This window comes from Micropterus salmoides, unplaced genomic scaffold (assembly GCF_014851395.1).
Source record: "Micropterus salmoides isolate LMB-PRFRI ecotype aquatic unplaced genomic scaffold, ASM1485139v1 Ms_hic_scaffold_12, whole genome shotgun sequence".
Lineage (NCBI taxonomy): Eukaryota > Metazoa > Chordata > Actinopteri > Centrarchiformes > Centrarchidae > Micropterus > Micropterus salmoides.
In genome coordinates, this window is record NW_024040263.1 from 5,055,455 (window position 1) to 5,083,051 (window position 27,597).

The 27,597-nt window shown below is 41.1% G+C and overlaps 1 protein-coding gene, 3 non-coding genes and 1 pseudogene across 4 annotated transcripts; 2 read left to right on the forward strand and 3 right to left on the reverse strand.

Annotated features, from left to right (window-relative positions):
* The first annotated feature begins 423 nt into the window (after positions 1-423).
* On the forward strand, positions 424-5,758 carry LOC119899997 (annotated as a pseudogene).
* A 493-nt stretch (positions 5,759-6,251) lies between these two features.
* Positions 6,252-6,333, reverse strand: trnal-aag. The gene has a single exon. It is a non-coding gene; the product is annotated as a tRNA-Leu (tRNA).
* Positions 6,334-9,667: 3,334 nt separating this feature from the next.
* On the reverse strand, positions 9,668-9,749 carry trnal-aag. Its single transcript has one exon. It is a non-coding gene; the product is annotated as a tRNA-Leu (tRNA).
* A 448-nt stretch (positions 9,750-10,197) lies between these two features.
* trnal-aag lies at positions 10,198-10,279 on the reverse strand. Its single transcript has one exon. It is a non-coding gene; the product is annotated as a tRNA-Leu (tRNA).
* A 643-nt stretch (positions 10,280-10,922) lies between these two features.
* LOC119898771 (E3 ubiquitin-protein ligase RBBP6-like) lies at positions 10,923-27,372 on the forward strand. The gene is made up of 20 exons (XM_038712984.1): positions 10,923-12,086; positions 13,172-13,271; positions 13,502-13,541; positions 16,066-16,107; positions 16,221-16,309; positions 16,470-16,566; positions 16,690-16,832; positions 17,030-17,202; positions 17,943-18,046; positions 18,167-18,528; positions 18,643-18,706; positions 20,271-20,328; positions 20,420-20,474; positions 20,560-20,889; positions 21,205-21,300; positions 21,450-23,067; positions 23,754-24,364; positions 24,496-24,566; positions 24,674-24,749; positions 25,363-27,372. The coding sequence occupies exons 1-20, from the start codon at positions 11,921-11,923 to the stop codon at positions 26,333-26,335; spliced, it is 5,268 nt and encodes a 1,755-aa protein (XP_038568912.1). The 5' UTR covers positions 10,923-11,920; the 3' UTR covers positions 26,336-27,372.
* Positions 27,373-27,597: the final 225 nt, after the last annotated feature.

Sequence of the window (27,597 nt, forward strand, 5' to 3'; positions counted from 1 at the left end):
GTTTTCTGTTAAAACATAATTTAGCTGTTTTTATTTACAAATAACTATCGCTAACGCTGGAACTGATAATCAATCAAATATATTGCAATAAAAGACTCTGATTTTTGTAGTAAAGATAGAAATAAAACATTATTTATTGTGTTTGAAGGCTCATTGTTGACATTGGAAATGGTAGCTCGAATTTGTTTTGTCAAAATGTTTTTATAGCCTATAACAGTATTTATCAGTATTTATCTCTTGGTTTAGTGCATAACGCAGCAATTCATATGGCTTTTTTGGCATCCTAGTATTAATGTATTATGGAAAGCATGACAACTAATTTAATCTTAAACTGAAACCAAACCTGCGCCCTCGTGGTCAGTACTGTGCTGCTGTCCATGGTGCTGAACTAGTGAGCACTGCGAAGTGGTCAGACCTGACCATGTGTGTGCTCAGTGACAGGAACACACATACACACAAGCTGGAAGGCGGGATCATCCTGCAGTTAATGCCATACAGAGCTGAGCTACAACAAACTTGAACGCGTCCACACATGAGAGCTGCTGTCGTTGTTTTCTCCCAACAACATTTTTGGTTTTATCGAGGATTTTGGCCTTTTCCACTTTTCGCACCTCGGCTTTATTCTTCTATTGTACCACTGACTGAACAGCAACATCTCGTGATCCTCTACTGCGCCCTTGACATGGAAACATCGCAACTCAGTTAACCAAGTCTGCATGGATCTTAGGGGACAATGACCCGTCCCGAAATCTGCACAATTATCCAACTATACGAGTATAGCGCAGGTTGCAGAAGATGTCCACGAAATCTGATTTTCCTTCCGCCGACTGGATCCAACCAAAGATAAGACACCGGGGGGAAAGTTTTTAACAGTTTCTAAACCCCGCTGGTCTCTGTCTAGTGGAGGACTTTCGCTGTGGAGGAGGAGGAGGAGGAGGAGAAGGAGGAGGAGGCTGGGCCGACATGAGGCTGTGTAACCGGGGTGTGATGATGCTACTGACCACGGCGGGGGCTTTCTGCGCCTTCAGCCTCATGACTATCGCCGTGGGCACGGACTACTGGCTGTACTCCCGCGGGATGTGCCGCTCCAAGAGCCTGGGTGACAACGAGACCGTCCACAAGAACGAGGAGGTCCTGACCCACTCCGGTCTGTGGAGGACCTGCTGCACCGAGGGTAGGAAATAAAGTAATTATAACTAAGAGGATTCGCAGGGGTAAAAGTCACAGCAAAACGTTATAATGATATTATAATTTATATATTTATATTTATAATTATATTTAATTTAAAATTTTCTTTATGGGAGAACATCCTCTGTATTTCATCGTCACAGCCACGTTTAGGATCTTGCAGAATTGACTATTGAATAAATAATAATATTGGTATAAAACCCAGTGGTGACAGAAGTCTTTTTTAAAAAGTATCAATGCCACTATGTAAAAAATCGCAAAAGTCATGCATTGAAATTTTACAGAATGCAGAAAAAGTGAGTGTAATAGTGTTATGAAATGTATCACCTTATTATTATTAGTTTATATGTTGAGTCACTGTTTAGTTGTTTAATCAACAACAATGCATTGTGTTTAGTAAACTCATCAAATCTTAATCTGTAATGTAACTAGTAATGATAGTAGTCAAATAAATGCAGTGGAGTAAAAGGAAACATATTTTCCTCAGTCATGTTTAAAGAAAATGAAGTTGAGTAAACTGCCTCAAAATTGTACTACAGTACTTGTGACTACTACTACTAAGATAAATGTGCAATAAGTAAGCAAATAAAATGCACTTCTTTATTATCTTTCAAAACAATCATAAATAAGAAAAAAAGAAAAATATGAACAAAAAAATAATGGGGTAGAAATGCCCTTGATGCAAGTTTTTAATAAACTAAAACTCAGCTGATCTTGTACTGAGGGAGAGTTTGTTCTGCAATGTTTGAGCTAAAAAAGACCGTCACCAGACTTCTGAGTCAAAAGCAAGTCATTTAAAAATACATTTGAGGCTACGTCTTTATTTTTATCTCTCTATTGCATAATGAAAAACTGTTTTGTTAAGCACAGCAAGTCTTCAGAGACTTTCCTGCAACTTATTCCATATTTGATCGCTGACGGATTTATTGGTGGCAAAATTCATGAAGATGCAGGCATTCACCTATTGGCAATGTGATGGATGGAAATTATATTTTAAATTATTGATTGCTTTTTAATGGCACACCTCTTTCTCTTACCCTCTATCCTCTGTTTGCTTTGCTAATTTTCTGAATGAATTGAAAATTGTCAGCTCACTTTCGTCCCTCTGTTCCTCTCAACCCCTCCCTCTGCTGCTGCCCCACTATCTCTAAGCTCCAAAATGGTTTAATGGAAAGGCAACAAAGCATGCAGAGGACATCAATGCTTCACAACTCCTGCGTGTGTGTGTGTGTGTGCATTATGTGAAACAAACAATTATAGGATGAGGGTGGCAGTGTTGATTTCTTCAGGATTATGTCTGGTTGGTTGTGTACACTTTTTTTTATTTTTTAGAAGGTAGTGAAATTTTACTTCTAAATTGTAATATGTAGTGACATGACTGTGAGAGATTTATAAAACATCTATTCTTGGTTAAATTAAGGAGGCAGGTGCAAAACAACGTACATCCTAGTTTCACGTTACCCCATCTCTATTTGTATCCTGACAGTAATTTGAATTAATGCTCCCTCAGTGGTGTGCTTGTCTCTCTGACCTGTTGACCATGGCCGAGTTGTAGCTACCGAATGAGTTTTGTTTTGGTAACCATGGCGACCGAGTCATCAATACTGGTCAATCAGTGCACCACATAGGAACACATTTGTCAATACGTCTCGGTGTGTGTAAATGTTGAAATGCACTGCTCGTCCAAAATGCACTGCTCGGCCAAAGGTTACTGAGAGCAGGAAACATGCGTGGAGTCGATTTTTTAAATCTTCACAGGATCAAAGTTAAAATACATCAGTTTTACTTTACTGGGTAGTGATCATCTGCCTGATTGGAAGCTTGATGACTGGTGGAACTATTGAGTATTTGTGTTTGTGTCAGTCAACCGGTGTCTGTTTGCCCGTATAACGATCATGTCACATTCACACATGTACAATATCACGCTGGTACGTTTCTGTTTCACATGTGTAGAGATCCACGAGCTGGCACAGAAACAAGGTGGGGAGCCGTCAAATGAGGAAAAGTGAGGATAATGTTATATGCTGAATACGTGCACAGATACAGGTGCTCCATAGCATGAAGAACACAGAAAACTCTGGAATGGAAGCTATGCTTTCAAGCTTGGCATCAGCTTTATCACATCTTTTCACTTTTCTGCATTTCTGTGAATTATGACATTTGTAAAGAAATGAAGATGTTGGAGAAACACTAATAATCCAAAAACTTATATTTGGTACATCTACACTTAAGTCAAATTGTTGTTTACTGTTGTCCACTGTTAAACACGCCAATAACCCTTCAGAGCTCCTCAATGATTGTTAGTTATACAGTAGAACATGAAGTTTGGTCAAGCACGTGTTGTATTTTTAATTTTTTTTTTTTTTACATAATTACATATAAATGTTACAAGGTCAATGACTAAATAAGTGCATTATCAACAATAGTTTAGCGAGTCTGCTCTTTGGAACTGAAATGTGAAGAGATGGTAGAGGTTTAGAAAACATTCACTTAGCTTAGCACTTGTTTATTATGTAATTTTAATTATGTTTTTGTCTTATATAATGGGCATGCTGGATTGTTATTTCAGTGATTCTGGTTTATTTCAAGGTATTTGAAAAAAGACCCAATCTTAATTGGACTCCCTACTGAACTAAAGTTTATATGAAAGAAATGTCAAAATGACCTAAATCAGTGGGTGTGACCCCAAACCAAGGGGTCAGGGCCCTCAATAAGTCCCAAAGAGAAAACTATTAGAGAGAGTGTGCAAAGTGTACTGGTTCAAAAATACTGTGACTTCTATAAATTATACAGTATGTATATGTCAATGGAATAAAATGATACAGAGCAGAGTGACGCAGAGCCAAAGTATTTATCAAATGGATGTACTGCAATGCATTTCTTTGTCTTTCGCTTTGTTTGTTTTGCAGGGACATTTCGTGGTGTTTGCAAAGACATTGATCACTTTGCTGAAGATGGAGACTATGAGCAGGATGCTGCAGAGTATTTACTACGTGGGTAACAAATGTGCACACATAATTGTGAGGTCTAACATCTGTTATGGAAGTCTCAGGTTTTCAAATGTTATGTAATGTCTCCTCTCCTCTCCTCTCCTCAGGAGCAGTACGAGCCTCCAGCCTCTTCCCCATCCTCAGTGTCGGATTATTATTTCTCGGAGGTGTCTGTGTAGCTGCCAGCGAATTCTACAAGTCACGCTACAATGTCATCCTCAGTGCGGGGAATACTCTTTGTCTCTGCGGGTCAGAAACACACAAAATCTAATGTGCATGCACCCAAACTACATTACTTATCTTCCATCTGACCATCTTCATCTCTAAACTCTTCCAGGTCTCAGTAACATTATTGGCATCATTGTGTACATATCAGCCAACTCAGGTGACCCCAGCCAGAGCGACAACAAGAAGAGCTACTCCTATGGCTGGTCTTTTTATTTTGGAGCTCTGTCCTTTGTGCTGGCTGAGATGGTAGGCGTCCTGGCAGTGCACGTGTTCATAGAAAAACACAGACAGTTGCGCACTAAAGGCCGGCCTTCCCTCATAAAGCCACCCATCTCCCGCAACTCATCCTACTACCGCAACCGTTACTACCAGAACCGCAGCCGCAGATACAGTTACAGGAGCAACCACAGTGCAGGGGACTCCTTTCGTGCATCCATGGTGCGAGACCGTGAACCGTCCCTCTCCGCTGAATCCAAAGTCAACGCCATGACAGGTTTGCCAACACCAGTGACAGTGGGCTCAGAGTTCATTCTCTACACCTTATCCTCACCTCTAAAAGACGGTAAGATTGACATGGCTGTGGATAATTTAACTACTGCAGCTGCACACAACAACACAGATTTGCTGCCTGGAAACTGTGCTGCCAGCAGAAGGACCACGCCTGTCTGAGAGGAAAGGAACTTGGGGAGGGAGATGTACAGGGATCGAACACAAGGGGAACTTCTGTGAGAGGAGGACATTAAATGAGAGGAATTCCCCTCACTTACTTGGTAAAGACAGAGGAAACACTGAAAACAAAGAAATGAAGCTAAACCTCATGTTTGAGAAGCTCGAACAGACAACGTTTGGCATTTTCCTCAAACAAAGAAGTTGTAGATTATTTTTCAAGAAATCTGCATCTTTGATTCACTGTTGACAAACTCTGAGAAAAAGAGATGAAGTACACAAGAACACAATTTTGGGATCTAATATTTTTATGCTCTTTGTACGTTATTCTGCTATTCTATTACAGTAGCTACAGAATATCTGTAGTGTGAAAGTGAATGAGTGTGTATAGTAATAGGAATGTGTGTATGAGACAGACAGTCATGTAGAGAGAGACAGAAAAGAGGAGTCAATGAAATTGGGAAACTAAATGCAACACACAAATACATCTGGGTGTGACATAACTAACTATGTTCTGTTCCTGTCCTTCTTTTTGTGGACTTAAGGTCAAAATCGAAACCCCATTAAATGCATTAGCACTCACTCTATCTGTCTCTCACTGTGTCTGTTTGTAATGCGTAAGCATGTGAGTGCAACAAAACGTTCTGCCCTCATGGTTATGTCACTGAGTCTATGTTTACGTCAAATAAAGCTTAAAAAATAACACAAAATGTGCTTCGGAGAGAAATAAGTGTGGTTCAAGGTGGAGCGTTGTCACTTTTGTACTGTAAATGGCAGATCACAGGTGCCTTTGTGTGTAAGAGAAAGTGAGAAAGAATATTCAAATATGTGTCCTCAATACGTGGGCACAGAAGCAAATGTGCATTTGAGTAAACAGATAAATAGAGATGATGATAGGGCAGTATAAACAGCTTCACAGGCCTACAAAAGTAGAAAACAGGAAGACTGAGAAACCTGATGTGTTACCATCGCAGCAGCATCATTCAGGGCAGTTGTGATAAATACAAATCAAGTACCATCATGTCCTGACCACACAAGCCCAACATTATTTCCTATTCCACAGCATCTATTGTCCCCAGGAGAAAGACTTACTGAGTAGAAAGCGTTCTCTATTATATGATTGCAAGTGCTTGTACTTTCCTTGTTGTTATTATTTCAGAGTTATTCATGACAAAACCCTGGCAGTGGTGGGATTCAAACCCACACCCCCAAAGAGACTGGAGCCTTAATCCAGCGCCTTAGACCACTCGGCCACACTATCATTATGTCATAGGTTAAGACAATTTGTTCCAGTCAGACTACATTCTGTACTAAATATATTTAAATTAGGATATAAGAACAATGTTCAAGAGAGATAAACGGCAAAACCCTGGATGAGTTCATGTAGTGATGCTATTTTCCTATTTATTCACCTTTTCCCCACCAATAACAACCCTGAAGATACAACAAGGTTTCTGTACAACACTACGGAACAACCAAATAACACCAGGAGGAAACCAAGACAGGTCACATCTACTTTGAACTCTTGCAAACACCTCCAAAGAGACTGGAGCCTTAATCCAGCGCCTTAGACCACTCGGCCACACTACCAAAAAAACCTGACCCCAGACAATATGTTCCAGTCAGACTATATTGTGTGTTAAATAAATGTATATGTGCTAAATCAGCACCTGCTATTATGGAATCCAATTCCCGCCAACAAAGGCAAAAAAGGTATATAGTTTGGAATGATTGAAATTAATATGATAGTCATATGTCAAAGTGATTACATAAAATCAAATGTAACTTAAACCTGCATTAATTGATTTTTTTTGCCATTTGGGGGCAGCACAAATATATTATCTATGTTTAAATATAAGACGTGAGCAAACAATTCCCTATGTACAATATCTTTACACATGTACTAACGAATGTAAGCCCAAAATTCACTCTCCTTTTAGCTGTGGTTTGGTGTGCACCAACCTCTGAGGGAAATCTGGTACTTTAACAGCTAAATGCTTAACTATTATGTTTATTAGCTAGTCAATAACTTTGTCTTCTGTTTGGTGCTTGGCAGGTAGCGTACAGTGTTTAACAGAGCTTTTCTGCTCAAAACAACTGTGTGCTGCGTCTGGAAATGAGGTTGATGAAAGCAGTGAGACTTCACCAAAATTCTGATTAGTGCAATTTTGATGTCAATTTTTTTGACTTAGTATTTAGTAATTTTCAGTAGTGACTACACAAGATATTACAATATAACACCTTCAGATATATTTCATTGGCCATGGTAATTGCACAAACCACTTCAGTTTCAAGCACACCTTTTTAAATGGGCCCACATTTACTTCCTATTCCAATGTCCGCAGAGAGAGGCCACACTTATTGGCTGAATCCGAAACTCCTGGGAGTAAGGGCTGTCCCACTGTCAAATCCTATAGAGCATGAGGGCTCTCTTTAAGACTTTTTGAGCCCTTTATGCACACTTTCTGTAAGTCCGCATCTCTGCAGATTTTGCTTGAGGGAATTGCCCACAATTCATAGCGTTAAACACTGGGTTACCAGGAGAAGCCTGCGTTAAAAAGAGGTAAACAAACATGGAAGAAACTACAAAAAAAGAAGTTTGCATCAGTGGTGTAGTCTACGTGATACGCAGATATACGCCGTATACCACTAGGAACGGACGGTCACGGATTTCCGTATACCCTCTTAAAATAGCGAGATGATACGTAACAAAATCGTTTTGAGACCGAACTTTCACACGTTCATTCATAAATTCACCCCGTCTGTGTTGCGAAGCTCTGAACTGATGTTTGCGGCTTCCGTGGCCTGTGACCGGAATCTGACGTCACCTACCAAACAACAAAACAGATGCGTGGCGGTCACTCGGCGCAAGTTTGATATTAACTTATGTAAATTACTAAAGGAGATGTGAAACGCGAGCAAACTCAAACTACACTCTTTTAGTGTTTTCGTAAGCCTGCAGCTGAATCTCCTGCCGTTAGGCTATATGGTTACTGAAACGACAGGAAACGAGCCAGATGAGGCTGATGATATCATAACGTTACTTGGTGACTGAGTGAAAGCAGCATATACGTTATCATTAACGGAATTGTGACAGCATTGTTGGTATATTGAATTGCATTTAGAAGTAGTTAACTAACGTTAATGTGGTGGATCAATGAATGCAGGAGTGTGTGTGTGTGTGTGTGTGTGTGTGTGTGTGTGTGTGTGTGTGTGTGTGTGTGTGTGTGTAGGTCTACAGTAGTAGAAGTAACATTAGCAGTTCCTGGATGATCGCTGATACAGAAGCTACATAACCTATGTTTGACAATGGTTTTGAAAGATAAGTAGCCTATGCTTGAGATGATGTGGACCACTTTTTGTGTCCTCACTGTTAATAATATTCTGTAATGAATAAGTTTTGGTGATAGAACTGCACATAGGCCTATGTTCATTGTTTTTACTGCTACTGAGCCTCAGCTTTCCTTTATTATTAATAATAGTAGCAACTTGCACTCTTAAATGTGCATTGAAAATTGCCAGCTGATGAAACCTGCTCCACGGACCAGATTCATGTAACATCTAAGGCTTCATGTAGCTCCTAACTGGCTAACGTAGATTAACACTAAACATGAAAATCAGTCTATGCTCCCCACCTGCATAGGTGTCATTTACACTGGGGACGCTGGGGACAAGCATTTGTTAAAAGTGTTCTGAAAAATATCTTGCAACAAGAACGGTTAAATAACAAAAGTAAGTGCTATGAGAAAGTTATTTTGGCACAATAAGAAAACATGCAATGCAATGAAAAATAAACAAAATTACTTGAGCTAAAAAACAAAACAATTTACTGATTACTGTATTATATCAACTTGTGTTTTTATATTCTGAATTGTCACCTGCCACCTAAATTTTGTGTTCCCCTATAAATAAATTGGTGCAGAAAATGTCTCCAGAATGCAGGAAATGAAGTGTTTAATGCCCAAAATCTTCTAGGGGAGGACCCCCAAATCGTTTATCGGTGAATATTTCTTTAAATAGTATGAACATATCTTTTAGTCTTGTTCTTGTGACCTCAATATTCTGGATTGTCATGTTTCCTATGCTAACGGTTTTGACACATCTCTAATCTGAGCCCTAAAATGTCCCCACCACCTTTCAACACAAAGTGACTCACGTGCCCACCTGTAACTGTCATTGGCTGTTAAAGTCTTTGCGGTGTTGATAACACATAGCCTAAGCAGTCCTTCAGAATGCTCTCTATTACATGCATACTATGTATTATTGAGTGTAGTGGTGCTTATGGGACGCCGCTCTGGGACGGGTGAGTATGGGGCTGGGAGGGAAAAATCACAGTATACTCACGACAAAAAACCAGACTACACCACTGGTTTGCATGTAGGTGTATGATGCTGTTTTGATAAAAAACAAGTACATTGATTATTTGAAAATTACCTCTTGTCCACAGGTAATTTTCAAAAAAACTATTTACTCGTTGTGTAGCCAAAATAAAATGAAACGAAATAAAAAGTCCCAAATCCTCAATTGCGTAGTTAATTGCTTGTTTTGCAAGTTTGCTTGATGGTATTATTTCAGAGATATTCATGACAAAACCCTGGCAGTGGTGGGATTTGAACCCACGCCTCCGAAGAGACTGGAGCCTTAATCCAGCGCCTTAGACCGCTCGGCCACACTACCACTACAACTTAACTTCTGACAATAGGTCACAGTAGGATAATATTGTGTATTTAATACATTTGAATCAGGATATATGAAATATTCAAGACAGATAAAAGACAAAACCCTGGATGAGTTCATGTTTTATTCACTTTTTCCCACGGATAACAACCCCGTAAATACAACAAGGCTCCTTGACAACACCAATAACACCAGGAGCAAACCAAGACAGGTCAAATCTTGCCAACATCAACATAATCAACATTTTGACTTATTTTTTCATGATTATTTTATGTACTGACTACAGAGGGTACTACTTGACAAAAACATGTGAGAGCTACTATTTTCAGATGGGTGCTAATGAATTTTCTTTACCAGTTTCTAATGTTAAGGGTTGAACATCTGACTTGTCGGTACAAACTGTTCCTACTAGTACTTTACTGGCAGAAGTCGTTTCATGACAAAACTCTGGCAGCGGTGGGATTCGAACCCACGCCCCCGAAGAGACTGGAGCCTTAATCCAGCGCCTTAGACCGCTCGGCCACGCTACCTCTAGAATCGTCATCGTAGAGGACATCATTTCCAGTCTGACTCCGGAAGGTTCCATGACCAACGACAGTACAACAAGTATATAAAGATAGTTCACATCTACTTTGCCGTTGCGCTGCTAACACCAACATAAAGGCTATTTGAACATGTTATTAAAGACATCTAGCACTAAGAATGAAAGTTGACTAAGCTAAACATTGTAGCTGGATCACTCGATTTATGTAATATATTTATGAATTAGTAGTGGACATTTGGACATATGCTAAATCAGCAGCTGATATTATTTCTGCCAAAAAAGATAAAGCTGATGAAAAGTTAGGAATGATAGAAATAAAAATACTAACACTATATTGGAGCTATTAGATATCAGGTCAACTGTGACTTTAACCAGCATTAAGGTTTTGTTCACTTGTGGGCAGCGCAATAAGCTAAAAACACAACATTGACATATTTTCACATGCTAACTTTGCATGTCTGCAATTTGGTGCTATAGACACGGAGTATAAAGTTAATTTAAAAAGAGCATCTACACTGTAAACAATTTTGCTGCAGCTGGAACCAATCAGTTCCTTTTCATCTGGGTGTTTTTGAAAGAGACTAAAAATTACCATCTTGCCTTCATGTTTACTCTTTGAAAGAACCCTGGATACATCCGGTTCCGCGCGGCGCCATTTTGATGAAACAGCGAGGAGAGTAGCAGTTGGATGACCGAAATGGATTTTATGGATTTAAATTGAAGATTAACCTGGATACACAACTTACATGATGGAAAGTAACAGTGCACTGAAGGGGAATCTTTGCGTCCTGACTGCGTAACTGGTGGATTTTGTTAAGATTCTTCGACAGCTAACGTGGGCAACATAGTTAGCATAGCACCGTTAATAGCGGTTACCTTTTGTTGGTGTTTTCATGTTGAGTGGCGAGGTTAGCTAATCTCGAGGTGTAGCATGTTAGCCTTGGCATTAGCTAACTTAATATTTAGACGGTAACGTTAAATTTCAGAATAATATTTTCAAAGCCCAACAGCGAGAACGTAAAACTTTTGGACTCGCTGCTGAAGCATTCACGCACTTTGGGGGACTTTTTTGTGGAGCTCGGTAGTGTTTGTCTTGAGTTGAAAAATAAAACTGTAACGAAAAGGCAAGCCACAAAGACTGTTGTTCGGGAAATCCCAGGCCCGCTGCTAACTTAGCTAACAGTTAGCGGCTTCCAGCGCAGTCGGCCCGGGCTTTCCACCAAGGACAATTCACGACGGACTTGGCCTCATTTACATCCATGTGATAGATTTTCTGCTGTATGGACTCTGGATTTGGTGGCACCCTGTTGTGTTTTATCGGACTTTAAAGAACTGACGAGGCACACGGCGCCGCTCAATGGCGCTCTGGCCTCACACCTCGATTATTTTTCTTTGGCAATGACAAGGACTCTGTCGTCATCTGCGAGCTGAACCCTTCCCTATTTAGTTCTTTCTTTGTCCACAGTGTTTCAGCCAGTATAAAGAAGGTTTACCTATTAAAGTCACCCGATTTAGCCTCCTGTGTTCAGTGTTGACGCTGTTTTTATTTTGTTATCATACCAGGCCATACCTGTGTTTTTTTTTTTTCCTTGTGCTTGATTGACTTAAGTGCTTAGACCTGTAAAAAATGTCGTGTGTTCACTATAAGTTTTCTTCCAAACTGGACTACAACACAGTCACTTTCGATGGGCTGCATATCACACTCAGTGAACTTAAAAAGCAGATTATGGGCCGGGAGCGCCTCAAGGCCACAGACTGCGACCTGCAGATCACCAATGCGCAGACTCGCGAAGGTACGTTATCAGCTGACACATGTGACACAACAAAATTTGCGACTAGCATGTAATCCATTGTTTGGCACTAAGTAGATGATAGTCGGACATTTTAGTTAACAGTAGGTTTGGTGAAAATAAATGTTAGGCAGTGGGGTTAGCCTGGGTGGTTTAAATATTTATTTTTTCTTTTATTTATAAGTGTGTATATTGTAACACACCACATCAGAGCTGGAATGAATCACTGTTTTCATTAGTCACATTTAAATGAACACAATTATCTTCTTGATTAATTGTGTGATCTATAATTAGTCAGAAAATGGAATTGGGGGGGATCCCATTGCAATTTCCCAGAACCCAAGATGGCGTCTAAAGATTGTTTGTTTGACCAAGAGTCCAAAATCCCAGAGAGTTTACTATCACCGAAAGTCTAGAAAACCAATAAAAGCATCTATGAGAAGCTGTAACCAGTGGATCTCCTAAATTGTTGTTTTAAAATGGCTTTAAACAATCAATTTTCAAAATGGTTTCAGATTAATTTTCTGCCAGTGGGTTGTTTGGGTTCTACACCTCTCATAACTATACCAAGCATCTCCATTGAATATAGATAATTTCAGTTTACCATTTTTATAATTGCTTCTCTATTAATGTATATTGCCTGCTACGTAGCAGAAGGGAGTTAGAAACTCAGTTTCTCTATATTGTCTGTTATGTGACAAAATAAATACCTCCTGATGCAGATGTCCTTTTGAAGTGTATCAATACTTTTGTAATGCAGAGTGAATTTGATAATTGCCATACAGTCAACTAACCAATGTAACAGGTAATTTTATAAATAATTAAACTCTTGTGAAAAATATTTATTTAGATGATCTGCTAGTTACATTTGATTACTGATCTTTTTACATCTTTGGTCAAAATTGTCAGATCATACAAGCTATACACTCACTCACAACCCCTGGTTTGGCTCATATTTAGCAAAAGATGTTGATGTAAATTGTTGCGTTGGCTGTTTACAAAATCTAAATACTATTATACTGAACACATTTGGTAATATTGCTTAGGTTTTATGCGTAATCATACCTGCTGTTTGTCATGTTTTGTAGAATACACAGATGATGAAGCCCATATCCCGAAACACTCGTCCGTGATCGTCCGCCGTACTCCGATTGGTGGAGTAAAACCTGCTGGCAGGACGTTCATTGTGTAAGTATACTTAAAATATAAAATTATTACTGGAATCACAAACAGTCTTTTGCACAAAGCCACAAAAATGGGTTTACACTACATTTCCTGTAGATTTAATATAGACACTTTAATATAAGTCTCTCTATAAACAATTATAGTTGAAAATGTTATCCTTTAGGCAGTCATAAGTTAGCTGTCAAGTTATGTCAATAACTGATAACTTTTTTCCTGTCCTCCTGTTTTTGCAGAGATCGTTCTGACACAGCTGTGGTGGGATCTTCTAGACCCGTATGTAAAACAAACCCAAAATCAACACTCTCTCCTCCTCCTCCTCCTCCTCTCACCTCTCTCCCTCACCCTCTCTTTCTGGCTTTAGTCACATTTCTTGAGAACATTCTGTCAGCAATGATTGAGTTGTTTGTATCTTCTGTTCACTGTGTGTTGGCTACATTTGTGTTGAGATCTCAACCTCTATATGTGATTTGATGTCTCTTTGGGAGGGTTTCTTGGAGTCACCGCAGTTTAAGTAGTTTGTTGTTTCTCAAACCCCAGGTTTCTGTTTTGAAATGAGCAGATTAAAGTATTAAATTGTGGCTGAATGAGACAAGGTTGAGATGAGAAACAACAGACTAGCCACTATTGTTTTTGAATGCTCTGAACTGACCAATTGTTGAACTGTTGCCACTTACATGATTGAGAGACCATTTAAACTGTTAATGACTGTATTTCATAATGAAATGGTTTTGTAGCCTGCTTCAGGCCAGGCATATGTATTTTAAAGGGGTTTGTAAAGAAAATATGGTATATTTGTATTTATAATTGATTGTCATTTTATTTTCTGTGAAAGTATTTTATTTATAATGTGGTTTAAGAACCCAATGAAGTAAAGTGTGGCTGGGATTTATTGTAATTAACTTTGATTACAATACTAAAGTTGTGAGTGGAAGAGACTCACCAGTGATTTACCCTGCTTAACTTTAATATACTCAAATCTGTTCAGTAACATTTGCCAATGTCAATTGTTTTGTCCTGTACAATTTCATCATGAAGATGTTCTATTCTGCATTGAGTATGGACTGCACATAACCCTTAAACCTTAAAGGCTCACAGAAATCATCCTGATGAGTTAAATGACGCTAGTTTTGATAAGTGAGATACTGTGCCTCGGCCACTGACATATAATGTTGTGACATGATCACAAATTACAATGACACATTATCAGTAAAGTAAATAATTGTCAATCACTGGAGGCCTTCCATGGTTGCTGCAGTGAGAAGTATACTGGTGTAGTGTGTCCTGTAAGCTGTAAGCTGCAGAACCTGTCAATAAAGTTGTTCAGTGGTTCAGTGTCAGAACCGCTTGCACCAGATCCCTGTGTGTTCCCTCCACAGCATTCTGCAATACCCAGTCTTTCCTCCGAGCCCTGCATTTCATGGACAACCCACCCTTTACTCAAAGAATTAGGCAGAGCAGACCTTTTTGTTTTTGTTGTTTTAAAATAGGGCTTCTTTGTACATGAGACTTAATTTTCATGCCTGGTTCATTGACTCCTGACCTGCATTACATCCCTCCACTTGCTTTCACCCTTCACTCTGTAGTGACGTGGGAGCTGTGTTAGGGAACAATTTGAAGGAACACTTGACAACTCTTGTTAGTTTCTTTGTTTCTTCATCAGGCACTTTATTCAAGAGACAGCTCTACATTTGTCTTATAAGCCCTACATATTTGACACTTGTGTCAGTGTTTGCTTTTTTAATTGAAACAACTTGGCACCAGTCCTTGCTAGCTCATTAGTTTATAAAAATCAGTCTAGATCTGGTTTTGATGAGCGTTTCTAACAGTTAGGGCAATTTCTTTTGACAAGCTGGTACAAAAACTTATGGCTATGGCCTGGTGATGGGAAATGGGATGCTAAAATTAAATGTCAAGTATTCCTTTCAGAAAATCGCCTCTTTCCTACCATAGCAGGAGAAGCTTTAGGACCCCTCCCTACAGAGGGATGTGTCAGTAGTGTACATTTTGAAAGTGCTGATGAAGCCCAAGTAGCGAGGAAGGTGCTTAAGCAGATGCACTTACACTTTACCACAGTTAGAACTTAAAGGCTTATGATATTAGCAGGTCGTTGGAGTAAGTTTGCTTTGCTTGTTAAATGTTAATGCAACGTAATTTTTATGCAGTTTAACTGTGTTGAAGTTCACTGGGATTTCCATACAGTGATAACAAAAATGTTTGTTTTTTATCATTTGGATTTTTCAGCATAAGTTTTCAACAGGTTTTTTTTTTTTTTTTTAAACTAAATGCGCGAAAGTTTTTTTGTATTTGATCTGTAGTAGTTTTAATATCTCCTGGTAAAGCAATGGACATAATCTTCAGCATGGATACATTCTTTTACATAATGGAGAATGTTTTGTTTCAAGAGTCACCTTTTTTGTAGATAACATTGCTGTTTGGATGATTTCTTAATTTATTCTCTGAACAAGTTAGATCTCTTCCACAGTCTGAAAAGACGCACCCTTAGAGAGATGTTTAAAACATTAACTTGTTGTTTCTTAAAGGATTATGACACAGTGCTGTCAGTAGAGGGATGAACATTGTCCACAAGCCTAGTGAACTGTGTCTTGATTTGAATGCTCATACACTTGCGATATGTCATGCACTTCGAGTAATCAACAAAGGCTTTAATTTCGGTGCGACGACTTAGATGGAGACTGGACACAGATGTGGTGGGGAACTATCTGGGCTGTTATCTTCCAGTGTGTGTCTATTAGATATTATGTTAACACCTTTAATATCTACTCTGATTCTCCTGCAGACTGATTCTTCTCCTTCTATGTCACTCGCCCAACTTGCCAAGGTACTGTTTCTCGACATGCTGGCTGTACTTCCAGAAAATATTTCCTGAAAAGATATTTCATTTTGTCTTGTGCGCCTGACATTATTCCCCCCTCTCACCATTATGTGTTTTAGACTGCTAACCTGGTTGACGCAAATGCATCAGAGGAAGACAAGATTAAAGCCATGATGTCTCAGTCCAATCATGAATATGACCCAATACAGTCAGTATACACACACTTTGGGCTTTTACTTGATTTAAGTCAGATTGTTGTTCTGCATTTTAAGGTCATGAATCAGTGTCACACACACACACACACAGTCGATTGTGTGAGATATATAAAAAATACAGTTTTAAAAACAGAATTGAACTTGTCTCTGTAGTTACTCCAAGAAGGCAGTTGGACCTCCCCCTGCTCATTATACCTGCTTTCGTTGCGGAAAGGCTGGTCACTACATTCGGCAATGCCCCATGCTGATGGTAATTATAATGGATGGATTTGATTTTCATTGTCTGGGGTGTTCATTTTTACTACATTGCAGAGTAACTTCTAAGAAAGTACTATTTGCCTTTTGGATGATGATTTTATTTTTAACCTTTTAGGTCCAGGATAAGAGTGTGGAGGGTCCCAAGCCTGTAAGGATTAGTAAGGGCATTCCTCAGAGCTTCATGGTGAAAGCAGAGCCAGGCACCAAGGGAGCCATGTTAACCAGCACTGGAGAATACGCCATACCTGCCATAGATGCGTATGTGTCAACCAGTGCCACCCACAAATACACACTGTTGCATAGTGTGTGTGTGTATAGCACTTTAAATGTGCAACTTTTGTATTTGTGATAAACCATTTTCTATCTGTGGCACAACACACAGGTTTACTGTTTTTGCTTGCTTTATGCTAGTAACGAGGTCCTCAAAATAAAAATAAATAAATCTGTTAACACAGGGAGGCGTATGCGCAAGGAAAGAAGGAGCGCCCTCCGTTTGTTCCACATGACCAGTCATCATCTGAGGACGATTCAGACCCAATCCCTGATGAACTCTTGTGTCCGATCTGCAATGACCTGATGACCGATGCAGTTGTTATACCCTGCTGTGGAAACAGTTACTGCGATGAGTGTGAGTTCTTACTTGTAATTTGCATTAGTAATAAAAATCTGGAAAAAAAGGAAATACTCTACAAACCAAACAAGTAGGAAGTCAAGCAGTACAAAATGAGTGTGTTCTGGTCGTGCCAGGATTGTTCATTTTACATTCTACAGTCGTCTAGGATAAACTCTGCTGTGAAAATGGCAGAAATACCCATTTATCCCATTTTACCCATTTAAAGAGGCCTGCAGCCCCAGGACATGCTGCATTTTGAGTAGGCCTAGTTATTGAATTTCTCATTTTTGATGGCTGGAACTTTTCTTGCTCTTATCTTCCACAGTGTATTGAAATTATTTCACACTCAATCTCTATGATTATCAGAAGTTGTTCTCAGGGGAAAAAAATTGAAAACTATGCTTTAAAATATATGTGAACTTGGCAGGTTAAGGAGAAGTTATTTCCATCAAAGTGTACATTATCGTAAGAGTGTAAAGACTTGAGTTTTCTGTTTGTTTTAGGGCTGGGTGATATGGCTTATGGATAATATAGATATTTTTAGGCTTTCCACGATATACAACATACAATATTTTTTTTTTTTTTAGGCAATTCCCCCCTGTTTCATAGTGCATTTGAATATGTTTTTGTATGAAACCGCTTTGTTTGATCGTGTGGAAGCCGACATCACTGTACATACTCTACACAAATCAGCTACCTGTCACCTGTAGATTCCCAAGTCTTGCTCATACATGGCCTCTCACTTTTTCTTTCAGGTATCAGAACTGCCTTGTTGGACTCAGAGGAGCACATCTGCTTCACATGCAAACAGTCGGACGTTTCACCTGATAATCTCATTGCCAACAAGTTTCTTCGACAGGTAACCCTTTCAAATTTGCCCATTTTGATCTGTTTCAAATTCGTTCATTTTACTTGAACTCAAAGTAAACACATTATTCTTTTTTTTATTTTTTTATTTCACCTGTTTTTCTTCATGCAGGCTGTGAACAACTTTAAGAATGAGACAGGATACACCAAACATGCGCGCAAGCAGGTCCAAAATGCAGCCCCACCTCCACCGCGCCCTCAGTTGGTCAGGCCTCTGCATTCGAGACAGCAGGACCCACTGATGGCCAATGTCACTAACCCCTCTTCTACAAGTGTACCCTCCACTGCACCTCAAGCACAGGTCCCACCCCCTGCACCTCCTTGTGTTGTTTCTGCTCCCCCTACTCCCCCTACTCCCCCTCATGCTGCTGCTGCTGTTGAAGAACGAGATGCTTCACCAGCCCCTGCACCTGTCGTTGTTGACCACCATTCTCCTATGCACTCCACTAGCCAGGGTGAACCACCCCCACCAGGGTAAGTTTAGTATTAAGATACAGTCTGTACACCTACATGGAGCCGCATAGACAAGTAATGATGTATGAAATGAGGAGCCATTTTGACTGGCCACAATATGTCTGTTTGTTTTAGTGAGACAGACCCAGAACCTACTGTGACACCAGACTCATCAGGAACTCCAGAAAGCGGATCCCAGGTGAGTCCCCCTTGACCACTTGTCACTTACTTCTTTATCAAGTCACCCTATAAAAAATAAATGCCACAACTCAAAGTCATTGTTGAGGATGTTATGGCAGACTTGATGGCTAAGAGAATTTAGAGAGCCTCCACAATCTCTAAAATAAAGAATACATACATTTATTGTAAACTTGTTTGTGTTTTATATGTAGACTCAATGTCATACCTTATCTACTAGGGCTGGGAATCTCTGGGCACCTTTCGATTACGATTCAGAGGGCTGCAATGCGATTATTGAACGATTATCGATGCATCTTTATGCATATTTTTTTTTTCTACAGGATCTCTGGATAATTTCTGAGCATCTCAAATTTACTTCATTAACCCTAATCTCCATGGTCCCTCATTTCTCTAACAACCAGTTGTTAACTTTTGACTCTTTAGAAAACTGAAATGTAAAGTTAATTATCAGGATGTACAGTATGTGTACAGGGCACAGGTGTACACCAGTTTAATTTGAGCTTGTACCTGATGTTCTCAACACTTGACAAGTAGGTAAGTTACTAACATACAGCTGAGCTAATTAATATTACTTCGTCACTAATTTATCTAACGTTATATAACAGTCAAAAACATGCTGTATAGGGGAGATGTTAGCTAGCGCTAACCGCCTTCACTTTTCCAGCAGTTGAGGAAACTACAGACTTTTATTAACGGACCTACAGTGACCTACACTGCACATTTACTGCCAGACTGAAACTTACTGCTAATATTTACATATTTACATTTATATCTACGCTAACTTTCACCGTTGTGACATTTTAGTAGGTTGGTTATTCATTCTGCAGCGGTGGTGTACCGAATGCAGGGGGAACACTGGTCTCTCTGTGATGTCCGCGCCACAGACGGTCTGAGTGCTGTACTTCCGCGAGTTCTGCCTTTTGCGTTCCGTCAACACTACATTATTGTTAATATTTAAATCGATGTTTTTTTTGACATTTGTTAATCGAGCCAGAATCTTCCACGTCCGCATCGTGATGCATATAAGAATCCATTATTTCTCCCACCCCTATTATCTACTTGTTGACAAGCATGCATATTAGAATAATTTCACATAGTCCTAGATTAGTTAATGGTTATGCCAGTAGAATGTTTACAATAAACTGGCATCCTCTGTCCCCCTCCCCTGCTGCTGATATGAGAGACTTGCTGCACAGGTACTGCTGGTAAAGAGGGCAGGGGCTGCTTAGTCTGAGCCTCAAGGTCTAATGTGCCAAAAGTATGTTTAATCTAATTAGGAGCCAGGTTGGACAGTGCATGTTGGCGATTTTACCAATAGCGATCACAATTGTGCCCCTAGGCTGTTGCATTTGATACAGCAGTGTATCACATTTATTTACAGTGCAAAATCAACATGCAACATCGTCCCAATACACTTTCCAAAAAATACACTGGATCAAATACATATAATATATTGGAAGTATAATTAGTTTGCACTAAGTTGAACTGAAAATCTACACTTACACGAGAAGCTGTAACATCTGAAGGTAACTACATTTTTCTCACTGTGAATTCTACCACAGGGCTACCATTTAACTGTTGTTGGCCCCCCGCCACCTATAAGGCCGCCTTACTCATCAGGTAAGAGGTTTAATTCACATATTTAAGGAGATTAAGTGCACTTGAAGTAAATACATTGGGCAACTAACAAACGGTCTCTCTGCTCTATTAGGTCACCAGACACGGCCCCACCACTCTCACAGAGGGGGAGGCAGACACTGGGAGAGGTAATACCTGCCGCCCATGGGACTATCTTATCTATGATGAGATAATATTGCAATATGTGAGTCTCACAATGTTTCTTTGTACCAGGTCCTACAGAGGCAGAGGAGAGCACCCCTCCGCTCACCTCCAGACAGCTCCACCTCTTGCACCTGTTCCTCCAGTGTTCCCAGCTCCCTCCCTGTACCCACCCCCACCACAGCCCTACCCCCCTCCGTACACCTCTGGCCCCGTCCTTATCCCTCCTCCTTCCATCAGTTACCAGCCACAGCCTGTTTATGGGCCAGGTCCACCAGTACTCAACCATCCTTGGGGTGCCCCTGGTGCCCAGCCCCCTCTTATCTCTCTTCCACCTTCCCTCTCTCAGCCCCCACTCTCTAAGGAAGATTTCTACAGACAGCGGCACCACAGACAGGACAAGTAAATTGTTTCTTTTTCATTTCGGTCTTCAAACAGCTTAAAACTGCTACTGGTTGCTTGTGTGAATTTTACACAGAATATTATCTAACATCACTCAGGGTTGGGATCATAAATTTTATTTTATTGTTTTTACTCTTTTATTGGGCATGTTAAAAACAACAAAAAAGCAAAATAAAAACAATCAACAAAAAAAGATCATCAACAGATGACCCAAATAACAGTCATGTTTAAAGGGGGTTCAAATTTCAAATTCAGCAGGGATAAAAGTAAGCTTCCATCTAGAAAGTTTCAGTTTTTTTGTCTTTGTATCCACAGAGTTACATCCAAACTGGATGAATTTACTAAGGACTTCCACAAAGAGCTCATGAAGTACAGAAATGCACCAAAGAGACGAAGGCCGTCTTATTCCAGGTAATGTCATTCAGAGAGCATATCAAAATTGGTTTTAATTCTTACAACAATTACATAAGCTTAATCCTTAAAGCTGTTACATTTTTTGCATAATTGCTTTCTTTCTCCCCTTTTTTCTGTCTGGGCGTCTCAACCATTTCCTTTTCTAGGTCCCGGTCATACAGTCGCTCTCCATTCAGCCGTTCATACTCTCGATCCAGGTCAAGATCCAGGTCAAGATCCAGATCTTACTCTTATTCCCCCAGTCGATCCCGCTCCCGTTCACGATCCCAAGGCCGGTCTTATCCCCGCTCCCCTTATTCTAGACGGAATGGACGCAGTTATGGACGCTCACGGACAAGGTCCCGCTCTCGATCAAGGTCTTACGGGTATCGTCGCTCTGGCTCACCACGGTCCCCTCCCCCTTACCGTGGAGGAGCCTGGGAGGGAGCGGAAGGAGCAGCACCCTATAGGTCTCGGTCACGGTCTCGCTCCCCTGGAGGCTACCGGAGCCGCAGCCCAGGTGCACGAAAGCCACCTCCTCGGGAGCTGCCCCCTTATGACCTGAAGGGTCCCAGTCCCGGAGGCCACGATCGCTGGGAAAGAGAAAGGTATCGACAGTGGGAGAAGGAGTACGCAGACTGGTACAACAAGTACTACAAAGACTATGATGGCCAACATCCCCCACTGCATCACAGAGGTCGTGGGAGCAGAGACAGGGAGAGGGAAGGAAGGGACAGAATGTCTCCATTGTCTAGAGATTACTCCCCCCAGGGGAGAGGAAGAAGAGGGAGAGAAGAGAGAGGTGCTCCACCTCACCATCCTCCATCCTCTTCCTCATCAGGGACCAAATCCAGCACTAAAGTCCTGAAAGCAAAGAAAGTAAAAAAGAAGAAGACGGGTGAGGAACCAGAGCCATCACACCAGTCAGTGGATAGAGGAGATGCGACTCCTGTCAGAGACGAACCAATGGACGAAATCCCTTCACTCATTAAAACACCTCCCATCTCCTCAAAGGCTCCAGTTGGTGCCGCAGCCACTAAGGCTCCAGCCTCTAAAAGCAGTGCTGCACCCATTAAACCCTCAACCAAGTCAACATCAAAGACTCTGTCTGATAAGACTAAGAAAGACAAGGGTCAAAAGGTAAAAGCTAAAGTTAAGACAGAAGGCGTAAAGGTAAAGAGTGACAAGGTGAAGAAAAAGACTGGAGAAGGAGTGGTGTCCAAAAAGAGAGAGTCCTCGTCCTCCTCTTCTGTCGCCAAACCGTTAAAGAGCATTAAAACCAAACCAGAAGATACCCCCAGCTCAAATACCCTGAAAAAGGAAAAGGGCACAAGTTCTTCAATGAGGCCCGCCTTGCTTAAGACCCCTCCACTGTCCTCGCAGAACATGCCTCCACATCATCCCTCTCTCCATGATGGCCTTCGACCCGGCCACGACATGCGGGGGAGAAGAGATCTCCCACAGGGCGGTGGCCTCCTTCCCCTTCCCCATCAACATGGACACCCACTCCTCCACCGACCTCCCTCCCCAGTGGACAGTCGAAGGAGGATGGGAGAGGAGGGCCGCTCCTTACTCGGGCCTCCTCCTGGAAAGCTGAGGAGAATAGATGGTCTGGGGGTTGGAGGTGATGTCGTCTCGCACTCGCACATGTCTCATCACCAGCCTCCGCTCCACAGACTCCCACCCTCCTCAGACAGGCCCGGTCTTCTTCCTCTTCCAGGAAGCCGTGAGATGGGCCGGGGAGACTCCGATCGAGGATCCATCAGACCTCTAATGGACCTTCAGGTGAGTCAGTTTCTTGTGCAGTACTCAGAAACACATTTTACAGATGTGTTAATTAACTCAAAAGAATTTAGCAGTTTTTGAAAATATGTATTTAAAAAAAAAATGAGACTCACTAAGTTTTCTTGTATTTACCAAGTAACTTCACGTCATCACTAGGACTGCTGATATTGATTATTTTCATTAGAATCAAGTCAGTTAATGAATTTTAAAAGGAAAATTAAGTTTCAACAATATTTGTTTTTCTTTATCATCTTGGGTTGTAAATGAAATACGTTTGGTTTTGGACTGTGCTTGAACAAAACAAGTTGTTTGAATGTGTCAGCTCTGGCTTTATGAAATTGTGATTTCTGACTTTTAATAGACCAATTGATCGAGAAAATATGTAAATTAATTCATAATGAAAGTATTTTTTAGTTGCAGCCCTAATTTTTTTAATAAACAGTATAATGTATAAAGTAAACAAAGGGAAAATGGTAAAAGAAATGCCAATAACAGTTTACACTTAAGTGCAAAATGGCCTTTTTGGTGTTTCCGTTAATATAAATCAGTTAACATTTCTGTTGATTAATCCAAACTATTAATCAGCGTATCATTTCAGAACTTCCAACATTCATTGCAGTGAAAGTGCAGAGTCTCTCTAATTTTACCCCTTCTAATGTTTTGTATGTGCTTTTGTCCATATTAAGGTGAAGCCACTGACCCAGAGGAGGATCAAGTTGAACAGAGATCTAGGGAGAAAGGGCAGCACTGAGACCGCAACCTCAGACAGAACCCCGTCAGATCCTGAGAAGACGACCTCCACCTCAGACCGATCAACTGCAGCTAACACCTCTGAAGGAGACAGACCCAGCAGTACAGCAGAAGGTGCCGGAAGAAAGGAGCGATCAGCGTCTGCTGAGAGGGGGGTCTCCAGAGAGAGACCAGGAAGCGCTGGAGAGAGGCAGCAGGGCTCGGACAGAGAGCAGAGCAGAAGCTCGGGACAGGACCGCGAGCGAGACAGAACTTCAGGATCAGACAGAGACAGAGGCATAGCATCTGACAGAGAGAGGGACAGGGTCTCTGGGTCAGGCTCACAGAAGGTAGCAGTAGAGAGAGATGCCGAAGGAGAGAGGTCAGTAAGGACAGAACGAAAGAACTCCAGTGGTGGAAGTGCAGGAGGGAGGTCTGTGTCTCTGGATAAAATGAGCATCGGAGAGAAATCATCCGTCACCAGGAGAGTGGCAGACCATCAGGAGAAACCAAGCGTATCCTCTAAGGAGAGAGGGGAGGGGTCAGAAAGAGCTTCTAAATCTGACAGGTCTGTTGCATTTGTTTCCCTGCCGCTTGTTAAGCCACCATCCATATGCATGATTATAAAAAAAGCATTATATAGTGGTTCTGTAAACACAGTTGTAAATGTGTATAATAGTTTTTTTTTTTCTCCCCCAGGAGTGTGTCCAAGGACAGGACAGAGAGGAGTGTCCCCTCAGGAGAGAAACCAGCTGCTTCTCACAGAGAAGGTAATTTGAATCTCTGTATGTGTGCGTGTGAAGAGAGAACTGATTTTGCCTTGTGCCATCAAATTTAAGCATTGATTAAACACGTTTCTTTTCTTCCTTTTCAACAGTGAAAGATGTCGAGGAGTCTATTGTGAAAAGCAAACCAAGGATCAGCCGAAAGGCCCTGACAAGCCACACCACTAGGCAAGTGTGTGTGTGTGTGTGTGTGTGTGTGTGTGTGTGTATATAAATTTTACATTGCATAATTCCTTTTCTTTTGGATAGATTTTGTTTGTTAAATCCTTTGCTACAAACCAAATTTCCTTCAGGATAATACATTTCATGTGAGTGGTGTTGCTTAGAAATGCAGTAGCTTTAGGTCTAAGTTTATTTTCTGTCAGCCGTTGATTAGCTAAAAGGGCAACAGGAAATAAACTGGGAATATTTAGAAAGGTTATTTTTGAAACAGTGAAATTGTCTATAGGTGGTTATTAGGGACGGATGTCAAAACTCATTACCTTTTGGCTGCCAGCCAAAATGTGTCTGTAGCACTGAGTATTGTAAACTGTTAATTCACAAAAACTGACATCTAATTTCTAGTCTGAATCTTGCAGTAAGTAACACACCCAAATCTCAGACTGACCAAGCTGCACTTTGGGTAGGCACCAGGTTTTCACTAGAAATGTGTGGAATAAGACAGAGTGATCTATCTGGTTCTGTTGCATCAATTTTGGTCCATTGAGTCCAACAGTGTTGAAGGAGTACAGTGCTAAATCGGTGCACTTCTCTTTTAAACATGTCTGCTTCTTAACACTAGGTCAACTCAAGAAACAAAGCGAGATTCACACAAAGACCAGAAGAGTGCATCCTCCAAACCTGCAGAGCAGCCCCCATCTAGCCCTGTGAACAGCCGTGGCCGTAGCCTGAGTGTCAGCCCTCCACCCAGCCCGGCCAGGGAGGAGCCGCTCATTCAGCCTCCTCCTCGCTCCAAGTGGGAGAGAGAGGATGACGAAGAAGGCCAGGAAAATGGACTTTGTGCACCCAAGGAGCCCTCGCCAGTGCCACTGAGGGGCCGAGGCAGAGAGGTGCAGACTGAAGCACCTAAACCTGCCAGGAGCGAAGGCCGGGACGCCACAAGGGAGGAGAGGAGAGGTGTAGTGAGAGAAGAGAAGAAAGGGAGAACACAGAAGGAAGAGGGTAAAGGTGGCAGGACGGCACAGACAAATTCTGACAAACCAAAAACAAAAATTGTGAGGGAGGACACAAAAGGAGTAAGAGAAGAAGGGAGAGCTGCAGCAAGAGAGGAGGGGAGAGGAGGGGGAGGAAGAGAGGAAGGGCGAGGAGTGACAGGAAAGGAAGAGAGAGCAGGTGGAGGTGGAGGAGGACGAGAGGAGAGTCGCTGCCCAGAGCCCAGGAGACAGCGCCTGTGCTCTGACCTGGGTCGTGAGACGGACGAGGCAGCCTTTGTGCCCGACTACAGCGAAGGCGAAGGCTCGGAGCCCGAGAGAGGGAGGAGCGGCAGCCCCAGTGTGTCCCTCAGCCAACCCTCCCACAGCCCCACCATGAGCAACCACAGTGGCTCGGGAACCACCACAGCGGACAAGAAGAAGAAAAAACACAAGAAACATAAAAAACACAAGAAGCACAAGAAGCATGGGAGCCAGGACAAAGAAGGAGAACACAAGGAGCACAAGCACAAACACAAGAAGAAGAAACACAAAAAGAACAAGGACAAAGATGTGGAGGAAGAGGAGAAGATGGAGAAAGCAGATGAAGGGGCTCCATGCTAACAGGGCTAAGACTGCTGCCCAAAATCTGTAACCTTCTTTGTTAATAAGGAGATCATGATGTATCTAGAATCGGCTAACACTGGCATGCTGCTCCATGTGCTACTCGGAAGAGAATGGATGAAATAGGTCTTTGACTCTTTGGTGACTTTGGGTCTGGAGTAATGTGCTGCACTATTGTGATCAATCTAGAGTCGGCCACAAAGGACTTGATGATAATAACTGATCACAGAGCAGTCAGTCTAATGATTGGAATAACAAACACTGTACTCAGGGATGTGATTGCTTCTTTGTTATGGAGGAGTTGTTGTTCCTCTGCCTCTTGATTCATTTGTAAATAGAGATTAACTGTTGCTTCACATAATAATCATTTTCCTCAGTTTGTTTTGCTCACATCCCTGTGTGTCGTTCAAAGCTTAAATGCTGAATAGCCTTCATTGCAGTGAGGGCCGTTGTAAGCTATTTTTGAAGGACTGTATTCTCAGTTTTGCATGTCTTAGCACATTTACTACAAATGTATATGTTCCATCACTGCTAACCATTTTCAACATTTTTAGGCTGCCATTGGTTTCAGCTTTTTTTTTTTTTTGTCAGTTAATGTAAATTAAAAATAAAGGGAACAAACATTCTCTGATTTGCCTATCTAAGCAAGCTTTCCTACCAAACGTAACATGAATGAAATCCAGTAGCTACCTGGAAGAGTATGAAATTCTTTGGAAATAGTCAGCAGTATAGGACTTGTGATTAGTGTGCTAAAACTTGCAAAATCAACAGTACGGTCCTTTACTAAGTTAAAACAAACCGTTATGCATCCGTGCTACACTGGACCGTATACATCTAGGATGTGTTTATTAATAATGGCAAATCTGTCTGCATGTTTTGTTCCAAAGGTGCAGTAGCTGTATCTCTGTCTGAATGAGTGAATGCGTGTGTCAGTGTGAAAGTGAAATGTGACAGAATTGGGACAAATTGGAGGACTGGTGTTCTTACAAATGAGTTGTTCCTCCTTTTTTAATTAAACTGTTTTGACCTCATGAAAACAGGGAGTTGTTTTATTTAATCTTTAGTTTGAACTCTTAGTTGTGTAATGACCACACAAATGTTATATGCACTGTTGTACTAAATTGACAAAGTTTTTGACCCTTGTCAAAGACGCATGAAGACCAAAATTTAAGGGTGGTGAAAAGAAGGTGCAATTATAAGGTTACATGGAGTTACAGTAAAAAGATGACAACCCGCACACATACAAAAAAAACACACATTCA